Source organism: Macaca thibetana, chromosome 14, assembly GCF_024542745.1.
Source record: "Macaca thibetana thibetana isolate TM-01 chromosome 14, ASM2454274v1, whole genome shotgun sequence".
Taxonomy (NCBI): Eukaryota; Metazoa; Chordata; class Mammalia; order Primates; family Cercopithecidae; genus Macaca; species Macaca thibetana.
Genome location: NC_065591.1, coordinates 57,394,125 through 57,407,298, shown reverse-complemented (window position 1 = coordinate 57,407,298; position 13,174 = coordinate 57,394,125). Strand labels below are relative to the sequence as shown.

The 13,174-nt window shown below is 40.8% G+C and overlaps 2 protein-coding genes across 10 annotated transcripts in view; one reads left to right on the top strand and one right to left on the bottom strand.

Moving 5' to 3' along the window:
• The window catches only part of RPL27A (ribosomal protein L27a), a 1,008,958-nt gene that overhangs the window by 420,205 nt on the left and 575,579 nt on the right, over window positions 1–13,174 (top strand). The gene's annotated exons all lie outside the window — the stretch shown is intronic.
• RIC3 (RIC3 acetylcholine receptor chaperone) overlaps window positions 398–13,174 on the bottom strand; it is a 56,251-nt gene continuing 43,474 nt past the window's right edge. For 5 of the 7 annotated variants that reach the window (XM_050756296.1, XM_050756299.1, XM_050756298.1 and 2 more), the window contains one exon: window positions 2,088–4,264. In XM_050756296.1, coding sequence (XP_050612253.1) covers window positions 3,825–4,264 — 440 coding nt within the window. In that variant the 3' untranslated portion in view covers window positions 2,088–3,824. Of the gene's footprint in view, window positions 535–2,087; window positions 4,265–13,174 lie in introns of those variants that run through there. The other 2 variants (XR_007719193.1, XM_050756295.1) reach the window with 2 other exon arrangements.

The following is a 13,174-nucleotide window of genomic DNA, read 5'->3' as shown; positions in this document are numbered from 1 at the left end:
CCTTAGAGGGTGTCAAGTGTGACATCTCAGCAACACTGGACTTGGTGGTGACGGTGATCATGCTGTCACCAAGCACCTACCATATGCTTTGCCCTGGCACAGACATTTTATAAACAGCATCTTATTCAATCCAAACAGCCCTGTAAAGAGAGCATTTCCCAATTCATGGGGAAACTGGTTCTCTGAGAGGTTAACGAATGACCTAAGAGGAGAAATTTGGCCTATTTTCTTTGTATAAAAAAAGGGAAATGAACAGGAAGCACATTTTAGAAAAGTCAATGGTCAAGGCAAAGTCATAAATGTATTCATGTTTTTTTCTCAATATTGCTGAATAGCTAAAGTATTAAATGTTTCTTTGGAATACAAATAGTCCAGATTGAAGAGAACTTTGAGAGTAGGGTAATAAATAAGGTTTGTTTATTCCCCCAGATCTAGAGTTCTGAGGTGACCAAGGGCATTTCCTACCTGAACCACGGCCTATCTCCTGTGGCCTCTGCCTCTGCCCCTGGTGGGAAATAGCATATACAGGATATTCTAAAAAGGAAAGAGGGTTTTGTTTGTTTAGTCAGCAGGTTGAAAAATCTTAGATGGCTATAGACAGAGGTGGCCCTATGTCCAGGATAGTCTTAGTTTATGCCTATCACCTTGGCATAATTACATTAAAGCTCCCTTTTTCCAAGGTGTTTGCATTTGGACCGTAAGTTATTTGATCACCCAAGCCATATAAGGTGCAGAGTATGGTTCTCAAAGGCCACTGCTTCTACAGGCCAAATACACCTCCACTCCTCAGCACACCTCCCTGGGCTCAGCTTCTGGAGCTAGTCATGGAGATAATGAAATGGTTTCTTTGTGCTCCCGTTGTGACCAGGAAAGAGGATCTCCTGGCTGCACTACCCACCTGATTTATCAAGAATGATCCCAGATTATGCAGTGGTTTTGTGGGCTAACTGTCCATAGAGGTATGACTTGTGTACTCTGCCACACTGCCCAAAGGCCAGGGGACTGATCAAGTTCCCAGCCCCCTTGTTGTGAGAAATGAAGACCGCAAGAAAAGAAACAGCAGCCCTGGCAACAAAAACCAGTCCCATGATTTTGTCATCCTGGGTTGTATACACACATAACTATCATCCCTGAAGGATAAAATAATTCTGGAAAATCCAAAAAGAATTGTCTGAATTCTAAATAACTGAAAGGTACATCCAAATGTCTGATATATACATACACAAATATATTCCTTATATATAAACCAACCAAGAGCTAGGGCAGGAAGAACTACCATAAGGGCTTAGTACTTCTGGCAGGAATTTCCATAAGCCAATTTTCCCCAAAGACTAACAACACTTTACATAACAGCCTCATCAAAATACTTGAACATCCATGTATTTTCACACCTACTGCTTTTTTCAACATCTCCTTCTGCCAAGAATGTCCTCTCTTCTTTGCCCACCTGAAGAAGTTCTTAGCATGCCTCAAGGCCCACCTCCCAAGAAACTGAAGTGTCTCGGAAATACTTTAGCAAAAACAATTTCTCTTTCTTGTAGTTTTGGGCCCATGTCTGAATTATAGCATAGCCCTTATAATAAAAACATAATTACCACTTAATGAGTGGTTATCATGTATGAGCTAGAACCAATGCTGTTTTACACACACACACTGATTTCATTTAACCAGAACTTTTAATACTCTTCCCTTTACTACCCTGAAGCCAAAGCTCAGACCAGTTAAGGAGCCGATCCAAGATTCCACAGCTAGAAAATGCAGGGACAGACCATGGCTCATGTTTCTCTGCCTGCAGAATTCACAATCTTGAGCCCTCTTATAGAGTCATAGTTCATTTTATCTGTCAGGCTCTCTCTCATTATATTGAGTTTTTTGAGAGCAGAAATTGAGCCTCTGTTCCTAGTACCTAGCACTGAGCAACTGACTGCTAAATGAATGAATTAGCTAGAAGAAAACAGAAGTATTTATCTCTAATAAGGGAATCATATCCTAGGGCAAAAAGGAAATCTGAGCAAGGAACCCAGAGCTCTCCTCATAAATCAACCCCTCATAGTAAACGAAGGGAAATAACAGAAAACAATTTATCAAAACAGTAAAGAGCACCTGTTATTTTTCACCTTTAGTGTACATCTAGATTGCATTCAATACATTTTAAACTGCATTCTTTACAATGTGAAGCAAATGTTCTACACAGAGATAGATGCAATATACTTTCATAAATTCAGTCTTGAATGACTTTTCTCTGTAACTCAATTAACAATAAATGCCTAGTAGTAGCTGACAGATTATCTTACTATGATCCCATACCTTCTAACAGCAGTCTGTATGCTGATGTATGATTTTAAACTATTTTCCCGGCATCTTATTCATGCCAAGCATAATGTAACTCTAAAAGCCATATCTACCTTTACATAATTTCTTAATTTTCCAGTCTTCTACATTTCATGACTGGGAATGTCTTTGGGAATGTGCCCTCTTCAAACTCTCAGGTCTTACATGTAAACTGAATTCACACATACTTCATGATGTAATTCATGGGTACTATCTTGTCTCAAGACATGTGTCAGATGCAGTAAGGAGAAAAGGCCTTTAGTTTGGTCAAAATCTCCCAGGCCTAATCTAGTTGCGACACTCCCCAGCTCTCTCAAAAAACCCCAATATCTGAGTATGGAACATATGGTCTCTACCCCTGGGCGCTGCTACATTGGTTCTCTGCAACAGACATACTCCAACTTCCCTGTTGAGTTGGCACTTTGTATACAAGATCAGTTCTCATTTCTGTTTCAATTTATGTGCTTTTGAGAACAAATTTCTCAAAGGGTGCAACATTCAGAAAGAGCTTTAGGTAAGGACTGTCCATAAGCGCACAGATTCTCTCCCCAGTTGCTGGCTTCCTGGCCTTCTGAGCTCCTCATGGCAGGAGCAGAATTCACAATCTTGAGCCCTCTTATAGGGCTGCAGCCTCCTCATGGCAGGACCATCCCTGGGCAGGCCTTCCTACAGCTTCAATGGCCTCAAGTCTTGTCTCTGCAAGGCAGGGTCTAAAGTCTTTATCTAAAGCTTCCTCTGTCCACTGAAAACCAGGAGTGCAAAGGTACTTCTGGGCTTGGCAGTTCTGTTAAGCAGAACAGGGGTAAAGGAAGCTAGATATCCAGGCAGTATCAGAGTAAAACAGTCCCCAAACAAGCCTCTGGGCTCATTCTCAGATCAGTGGGAGTCTTCCCTACTCTGGAGAAAAGAGGACGTTTGAGGCAGCATCAATGTTCCTAGGAAGACCCTCACTGCAAGGAAGAGGCTTCAGCTCAGAGAGCAGTCTTACCCTGCTCTGGGCCCAGCCCCACAAATAAAATGTTCTCTTTTCCCCAGGGGACTACTAACCTGCTCAAGGCCCAAAGAATAAGGCATCTTGGAGTCTGAAATCTTCATTCTTGCAACCTTAAGTCCTCATCATCTGTAAGCTGATGTTCGTTCACAGGTGAACTATCTGTTACACCTACCAGGAAGAGTCAGACCTTTGCCCCTGAGTGGTTCCATCTGTAACTACAATAGACCAAACATAATTACTTAATGGATCAACTTCTCTGATAGGGGAAAGGCAGGAAGAGAAAGAGCAAAGCTGTCCTGTGTTCACACTAATGTCCATGTTTTACAAGGTGACAGGTGTGTGAGCACCAGGAAGGATACATGATATCCATGATAGTGGCCTGATAGCTATGACACTTGAACACAGTGAAGAAAGTACAGGGCACAGGGCCAAGAAGGAAATCTGAGGAGAGAAAGGTCACCTTGGGACTTGAGTAATGGATACTTCAGACTGGCTGTTTTCACTCTAAACCCTGGGGGTTACGCTTCCTCAGCATGCTGCCTGTATATGCTTTATCGATGTTGATGCCCAACCCTTCATCTCTAAAGTCTTGGGACCACTCTTCTTTAGTGGTTTCCTCTTGCTCAAGGTAGCTATCTGCATTGAATCCAGCATTCTCTGCTAAGACAGCAGGATCCTCGTCTTCATGAAAACAGCAGGAACATGTTTCTGGCTTTGGATCACACGAGGTGACAGAATTATCTTCCTGGGCTCTGGGGTCAGTGGGCAGACTTTCCCAACCCAAATGATCTGATTCTTCCTCTTCTATCACTCCCATTCTCTCAGCTGTTTCTTCAGCAGAAAGCTCTTTTGGGTCAGGGTAATCCACCAAAATTGTTTCTTGCCTACGCTTGATACACTCTGAAAGGTCATAAATTGGGTAAGTCTCTTCAGGGTAACCTAGAGAGAAAAGTAGCACAAAGTATTACAAAGAATGTCTCCTCAAAAAAAATTGTGTCAGGTTCAAAGAGGATTCTCAGGCAGCAGCCATCTTATCCTAATAGATCCACTGAAGACATCTCTTAAGATTCCAATAGTTCTAAAGTTTCACTTGAGCAAATTCTTAGCAATCTGGCTGACTATCCCAATGCTCTGAAATACAAACCAATTCAGATGAAAATCCCTTCTTACGTGTAGGGTGCTTGGGGCAGAGTTAAGTCTTATACCACGTGTTTTTGCAGTACTGATGAAGATTAAACAAACAACGTGAGCCTTTAGTTTAAAAAAAAAAAAAAAAGGCATCAAATATCAGAGCACGGCTCCAGGCTAATGTTTATAATTTCTATTTGGAACAATTTCCAAATCTTCCTTGGTGAAGTGGGGAGAGGAAAGGAATGCTAAGCTCTTTGAAAAATACCCCATGAAGCTTTCTATTTATCAAAACAATTGAAATAGCTTGCAAGTGTCAAAAATAGAGAGCACTTTAGCAAGACATGCCCAAGATCCCGAAGGACAAGCACTGCATTTTTGGAAGACAGAATTCCTGTTGTTGGCTTCTTCATCTTCACAAAATGGAACAAAAGAAAACAACAAACTGGTAAACAAAATGAATAACACTGGTACTGAATCCCAGCTAGGATAATGAGAAAAGAGAAACTGTTGCCAAATTACCAAACGAAATGAAATAAATCTGTGTCAGCCAAGCAAGCCTGAGCAGCAGATGGGCCGTGCTGGAGCTCACACACCAGTACTGGCACCAGCGGCAGTGATCACGATACAGTGCAGAAAGCTGGAGGATTCAAAACCCATTTGCCCATTATGATAATTGGCAAATTCAACCCTAACGTAAACCACTTTGTGCCTACAAACTGTGACAAATAAGTCTTTTTTGGTGCAATGTAGGGTGTGTGGAGACATTTCTACATTCACTGCTTTTTCTGACTATAAAAATCATACAGACTCATTTGTAGAAAATTTGGAAAACATACAGGCTAATTTAAAAAAGAAAACACAAATCACCCATATCATCACTCATAATAATTTGCTTTTTTCTGGCCTTTTAACCATATAAAACATGTCTTTTCTTTTCTTTTTTTCTTTTGAGGCGGAGTCTCGCTCTGAGACCTGCCCAGGCTGGAATGCAGTGGTGCAATCTCGGTTCACTGCAACCTCCACGTCCATGGTTCAAGTGATTCTCCTGCCTCAGCCTGCTGAGTAGCTGAGACTACAGGTGCATTCCACCACACCTGGCTAATTTTTTGTATTTTTAGTAGAGACGGGGTTTCACCACGTTGGCCAGGCTGGTCTCAAACTCCTGACCTCAGGTGATCCACCTACCTCGGTCTCCCAAAGTGTTGGGATTACAGGCATGAGCTACTGCGCCCAGCCAACATGTATTTTCTTTTTCCCTTTTTTTAAAAAGAAGGATCATATTTGTGCATAAAAGGTTATATCCTGATGTTTTTCAATTCAACATTATATCATGAGCATCTCTCCATGTCATTAGGCATTTGAAAGCTGGCTGCAAAACACCTCATCATATAGCTACATAACTGACATGATTTACTAGTCCTCTTTTCTAGGACATTTAGATTCTTTCCAATTTTCCCCTATTATAAGTAGTATACAAGTTAAGATCTCTTAATGTAAGTCTATGTCCACTTCCTTAATTCTTTAAGATAGATTTCTATAAATATGAAAACTAGACCAAAGGGAATGGACATTTTAAAAGTCTTTTCTATACTCTGCCAAATTCCTTTCCAGAAGAGTGGTATAAATTTTCAATCTTACCAGTGATATAAAGACTGTCCATCTTATCACACCCTCACCAGCACTCACAGTAGTATGTTAAGAATTTTGCCAATGCAGTCTTTATTCCAAGGCTCAACTTACTGTGGATGGAATGCTAGGTAAAGTGGAGCTTAGCTACCCAAGACCCTCAGCCTCCATGGTCAAGGACAGGAGCTGGAAAAGCTGCTTGCTAGTCAGCTCCCAGCCACTGAATGCTTAAAAGAAGTCCATTTGCTGGCATGTCCCTGCCTTCCCACACCTAAAACAAAGCTTACCTTTGAATTTTCATGACTATCTGCTTTAAGAGGGAAGGCCACCCAGACTCAGGCTCTCAGCCTACCCCAACACCAGGCCTCAGTCCAGCTCTGCCTCCCTAGTCATAATGCCTGTACCCACAAACCCAGCCTCCATGCTGGCCCCTGCAGATACAGACTCCGGGCCTACCAAGCATCAGGCCAGCAACTATGGCCCCATAATCCAGTCCCACCCTAGGTTCCAGACAAAATCAGAGCCAGGTCTGCCCATGTAGCCCCAATGCCAAATTGGCACCCCTAACTTCAGTTACCAGGCCAGCACCTGCAGACACAGACTCCAGGCCTGCCCAGTGCCAGGCTAGTCTCTATGACCCCCGCTACTTTCAGGTTGGCCCCTGCATTCCCACAATCCAGCAGACCCTGGGTCTAGGCCAACCCAGTAGACCCTAGCATTGGGCTGGCCCTCAGAACCCCAGGACTGCCCCTATGGACCTAGGTTCTAGGCTGGGGCCTCTGGCCCCAGGACCCAGGCTAGCCCTAATGGACCTAGCCTCCAGACACATCCATCAGACTCAGACTCCAGGCCCATTTCAGTGGACCCAGGCACCATGTTCATTCTAGCATCTGGCCAATCTCTGAAGTCCCAGGCTCAAGGCCCAGTCCAGCCCCAGGTCAGCCCTTGCGGACCTAGGCTTTGGGATAGCCTCTCCGCACAAGATACGAGCTCCAGGCCCATGCCTGAGGATTTAATCAACAGGTACACCCCAAGGGATCCAGGATTCAACCCCAACCCCATGGACTCAGCACCAGGCCACCCTGCCTAAGGACTCTAGCAGCAAGGCCACCTGCAGATCACACCAAATGGCCTATCCAGAATCTCTGGGCATGCTGACTGGTGAATGGCTTTTCCAGACAAAGCCAGTATGCAAAAACCATTCACCAGCATAAGTCCCTGCTTCTTCAAATGCACAGACACAAATGCATAGCCATGAGGATCAAGAACAATCAGGGAAACATGTTGCCACCAATGAACAAAATAAAGCACCAGGAACAGACCCTAAAGAAATGAAGATATGCCTGGGCGCGGTGGCTCACGCTTGTAATCTCAGCACTTTAGGAGGCCAAGAGAGGTAGATCACCTGAGGTCAGGAGTTCAAAACCAACCTGGCCAACATGGTGAAATCCTGTCTCTACTAAAAATACAAAAAGTTAGCCGGGCATGGTGGCAGGTGCCTGTAATTCCAGCTACTCTGGAGGCTGAGGCAGGAGAATTGTTTGAACCCAGGAGGCAGAGGTTGCAGTGAGCCGAGATTATGCCATTGCACTCCAGCCTGGGCAACAAGACAAAACTCCGTCTCAAAAAAAAAAAAAAAAAGGAAATAAAGACACATGAACATGAATTGCCTAACAAAGAATTCAAGATAACTGTTTTAAGGAAACTCAGAGAACTTCAAGAAAATATAGAGAAACAATTAAAGGAAACCAGGAAAACAATAAATAAATAAATAAATTTACAAGAGATTGAAATTATATATAAAAAATCAAATAGAAATTCTACAGCTGAAAAATATGAGAAATGAAATGAAAAATGCAATAGAGAGTATCGACAGCGAAACTGAGCAAAAGAATGAACCTTTGAATCTAAAGACATTATTTGACAATATACAGTTGGGTGAGAAAAAAAGAATGAAAAGAAAGAAAGCTTATGGGATTTATGGGGCAGCTTATGGGATTTATGGGAACTGGAGTTCAAGAAGGAGGAGAGAGAGACAAAAGGATAGAAAGTTTAAAGAAATAATAGCAGAAAACTATACAAATCTGGGGAAAGTTATAAATATCTGGGTACAGGAAGGTCAAAAGTCTCCAATCAGACTGAACTCAAGTAAGGCTACATCAAGAAGTATTATAATCAGACTATCAAAAATAAAAGAGAGGATGCTGGAAGCAGCAAAAGAAAAAACGTAGATCACATATAAGGGAGTTCTAACAGATTTATCAGCAGAAACCTTAAAGGCCAGAAAAGAGTGGGAAAATATATTCAAAATGCTTATGGAAAACCAAAACAAAAAAAAGGTCAACCAAGAATACTGTAGTTGGCAAAGTTCTCCTTCAGAAATGAGGAAAAAACAAACACTCTGCCAGACAAAAGTTGAAGGAGCTTATCCGCACAAGATCTATCTTATAAGAAATGCTCAAGGGTGTTCTTCAAGTAGAGAGCAAGGGACACTATTTAGTAACACAAATATATATATGAAAGTATAGGCTGGGTGCAGTGGCTCACGCCTGTAATCCCAGCACTTTGGGAGGCTGGGGTGAGTGGATCATCTGAGGTCAGGAGTTCGAGACCAGCCTGACCAACAAGGTGAAACCCCACCTCTACTGAAAATACAAAATTAGCTGGGGGTGGTGGTGCATGCCTGTAATCCCAGCTACTTGGGAGGCTGAACTGAAAACTATAAAATTTTGATGAAAGAAATTGAAGAAGACACAAATAAAATGAAAAGATGTCCTGTTTATGGATTGGAAGAATTGATATTACTAAAATGTCCATAGTATACAAAGCAATCTACAGATTCAATACAATCCCTATCAAAATTTCAATGACAATTTTTCACAGAAATAGAATAAACAATTCTAAAATTCATATGGAACCACAAAAGACCCCAAATGGCCAAAGCAATCATGAACAAAAAGAACAAAGCCAGAGGCATCACAGTGCCTGATTCCCAAATCTACTACAAAGCTATAGTAATCAAAACAGTATGTTACTGGCATAAAAACAGACATACAGACTCATGGAACAGAATAGAAAGCCCAGAAATAAATCCACACATTTACGGTCAATTTTTTTAAACAAAGATGCCAAAAAATAAAACATACACACATACACATAGGTTAAACGACAAACACAAAAAGGTCAAAGGACAATCTCTTCAATAAATGGTGTTGGGGAAACTGGATATCCACATGGAAAACAGTGAAATCAGACCCTCATCTCACACCTCACGTTTACAAAAATCAACTCAAAATGCACTGAAGACTTAAACCTAAGACTTGAAACTGTAAAACTACTAGAAGAAAACCTAGGGAAAAAGCTCCATGACATTGGTCTGGACAATGATATTTTTGGATATGACACCAAAAGCCCATGCAACAAAGGTGAAAATAGACAAATGGGATTACTGCAAAAAGCTTCTGTACAGCAAAGGAAACAACAGAGTGAAGAGACAATCTATGTAATGGGAGAAAATATTTGCAAACCATATATTTGATAATGGGTTAATATATAAAATATATAAGGAACTCAACTCCATAGCAAAAGAAAACCTAATTTAAAAATAGGCAAAAACCTATTTTTATAGGTTATTATAAACCTAATTTATAAATAGACACTTCTCAAAAGAAGACATTAAAAATAGTCAACAGGCATATGAGAAAGTGCTCAACATCACTAAACATTCAAGAATTGCAAATTTAAACCACAATATCACCACATCTGTTAGAATGGCTATTATCAAAAAGACAAAAGGCAATAATAAGTGTCGACAAGGATGTAGAGAAAAGGGAACCCTTATATACTATTGCTGGGAATGTAAACTAGTACAGTCAGTATGGAAAACAGTATAGTGACTCCTCAACAAATTAAAAATAGAACTATCATATGATCCAGCAATACCACTACTGGATATATATCCAAAAGATAAGAAATCAGTCCGTCAAAAAGATATCTGCACTCCCATGTTCACTGTAGCATTATTCACAATAGCCACACTATAGCACCAATCTGAACATCCATGAATGGATGAATAAAGAAAATGTGGCACATATACACAACAGAATACTACTCAGTTTTTTTTTTTTTTTTTTTTTTTTTTTTGAGACAAGGTCTCACACTGTCACCCAGGCTGGAGTGCAGTGGCACAATCTCAGCTCACTGCAATCTCCACCTCTTGGACTCATCTCAGCCTCCCACCTCAGCCTCCCAAGTAGCTGGGACTAGGCACATGCCACCATGCCTAGCAATCTTTTGTATTTTGTGGAGACAGGGTTTCACCGTGTTATCCAGGTTGGTCTTGAACTCCTAGGCTCAAGTGATCCACCTGCCTCGGCCTCCCAAAGTGTTGGGATTACAAGCGTGAGCCACCACACCTGGCCTACTCAGCTTTCAAAAAGGAAATCCTGTTATTTATGACAACATGGATGAACTTGGAGGACATTATGTTAACCAAAATAAGCCAGGCACACAAAGACAGATACAGCGTGATTTCACTTATATGTGGAGTGTAAAAAAGTCAAGATCATAAAGAAAATAAAATAGTGGTTATCCGAAGCTGGGGGGATCAGGGAAATGCTAGTCAAAGGACATAAAATTTCAGCTGGATAGGAGGAATAAGTAAGTCCAAGAGATCTATTATATATTGTACACACTACAGTTAATGACAGTATGTTGTATATTTGAAAATTGCTAACAGAGTACATTTTAAGTGTTCTCACCACAAAAATCTTTAAGTATGTGAGGTAATGCATATGTTAAATAGCTTGATTTAGCCATTTCACAGTGTATACATATATCAAAACATCGATATATATAATTTTATGTATTCATTAAAATAAATAATTTTCTTTTTAAAAGAGGAAGAGGCCCCCTGAGGAAAATCAAATAATAACTCATAAAACTGCTGAGGTAGCCTATGTAAGCCAACATTACTGGTTACTCAAGAACATCATTAAGGGCGGGCGCGGTAGCTCACACCTGTAATCCCAGCACTTTGGGAGGCTGAGGCGGGTGGATCATGAGGTCAGGAGATCGAGACCATCCTGGCTAACACAGTGCCCCATCTCTACTAAAAATACAAAAAATTAGCCAGGCATGGTGGCAGGAGCCTGTAGTCCCAGCTACTTGGGAGGCTGAGGCAGGAGAATGGCATGAACCCAGGTGGTAGAGCTTGCAGTGAGCCAAGATCGCGCCACTGCACACCAGCCTGGGCGCAACAGAGCAAGAGTCTGTCTCAAAAAAAAAAAAAAAAAAAAAAAAGAACATCATTAAAAATATAAGCAAGCAACAAAAATTCACTGCTCCTATGAGAAAACCAGCAGTTCAAAATGAGGGAACAAAACTAACCGAAACAAACTATGCCAATAGTCTCTAATAAAATAGTGCAGGAAATAGGAGTTAATATCAACCAATTTATGATTGATATTCCCAATAATATTCAAGAAGATACTGCATTGATAAAACCTAGCCAGGCTTCAATTTAAAAAGGGAGCAAACAAGAAATAAAAAGGAGCTATTGAATAGAAAGCCATAATTGTAAATAAAAAAAAAATTAATGCTCAGCAAGAAAATAGCAGATTGGGCGAGGTGCATTGGCTCACTTCTGTAATCCTAACACTTTGGGAGACTGAAGCAGTTGGATCACCTGAGGTCAAGAGTTCGAGACCAGCCTGACCAACATGGCGAAACCCTGTCTCTACTAAAAATACAAAAAAATTAACCGGGAGTAGTGGCGGGCACCCGTAGTTTCAGCTACTTAGGAGGCTGAAACAAGAGAATCACTTGAACCCAGGCAGCAAAGGTTGCAGTGAGCTGAGATCGCGCCATTGCACTCCAGCCTGGAAGACAGAGCGAGACTCTGTCTCAAAAAAAAAAAAAAAAAAAGAAAAGAAAAAGAAAATAGCAGATTGAAATGGACACGGCTGAAAATCAAATTAGTATATTAAAAGTCCAAGTTGAGGAATTCTCCCAGCACAAAGATAAAATGATAAAGAAGTGGAAATTATGAGGAAAAAAGATAAGCTGCATGGCAAACTATCAACAATATCCAATTTCAGAATTACTGGACTTCTAGAACGAGAGAACAAAATAGGGTAAATGGGAGCAATAATTAAAGAGATTATAAAAGAAAATATCCTTTAGCTGAAGAAAGCCTTGAGTCTTCCGATGGGAAGGACTCACTAAATGCTTGACAAAAATACTATGAAAAATCCACACATTCGTACACACTCAGACATGCACAGATTATCTGACCAAATTCAGAATTTTTAAAAGCTGGAGGCATCACGCTACCTGACTTGAAACTATACTACAAGGCTATAGTAACCAAAACAGCCTGGTACTGGTACAAAAACAGATATATAGACAAATGGAACAGAACAGAGGCCTCAGAAATAACACCACACATGTACAACCATCTGATCTTTGACAAACCTGACAAAAATGAGAAATGGGGAAAGGATTCCCTATTTAATAAATGGAGCTGGGAAAACTGGCTAGCTATATGTAGAAAGCTGAAACTGGATCCCTTCCTTACACCTTATACAAAAATTAATTCAAGATGGATTAAAGACTTAAATGTTAGACCAAAAACCATAAAAACCCCAGAAGAAAACCTAGGCAATACCATTCAGGACATAGGCATGGGCAAGGACTTCATGACTAAAACACCAAAAGCAATGGCAACAAAAGCCAGAATTGGCAAATGGGATCTAATTAAACTAAAGAGCTTCTGCACAGCAAAAGAAACTACCATTCGAGTTAACAGGCAACCTACAGAATGGGAGAAAATTTTTGCAATCTACCAATCTGATAAAGGGCTAATATCTAGAATCTACAAAAAACTCAAATTTACAAGGAAAAAACAAAATACCCCATCAAAAAGTGGGCAAAGGATATGAACAGACACTTCGCAAAAGAAGACACATATGCAGCCAACAGACATATGAAAAAATGCTATCACTGGTCATCAGAGAAATGCAAATCAAACCCACAATGAGATACTATCTCACGCCAGTTAGAATGGCAATCATTAAAAAGTAAGGAAATAAT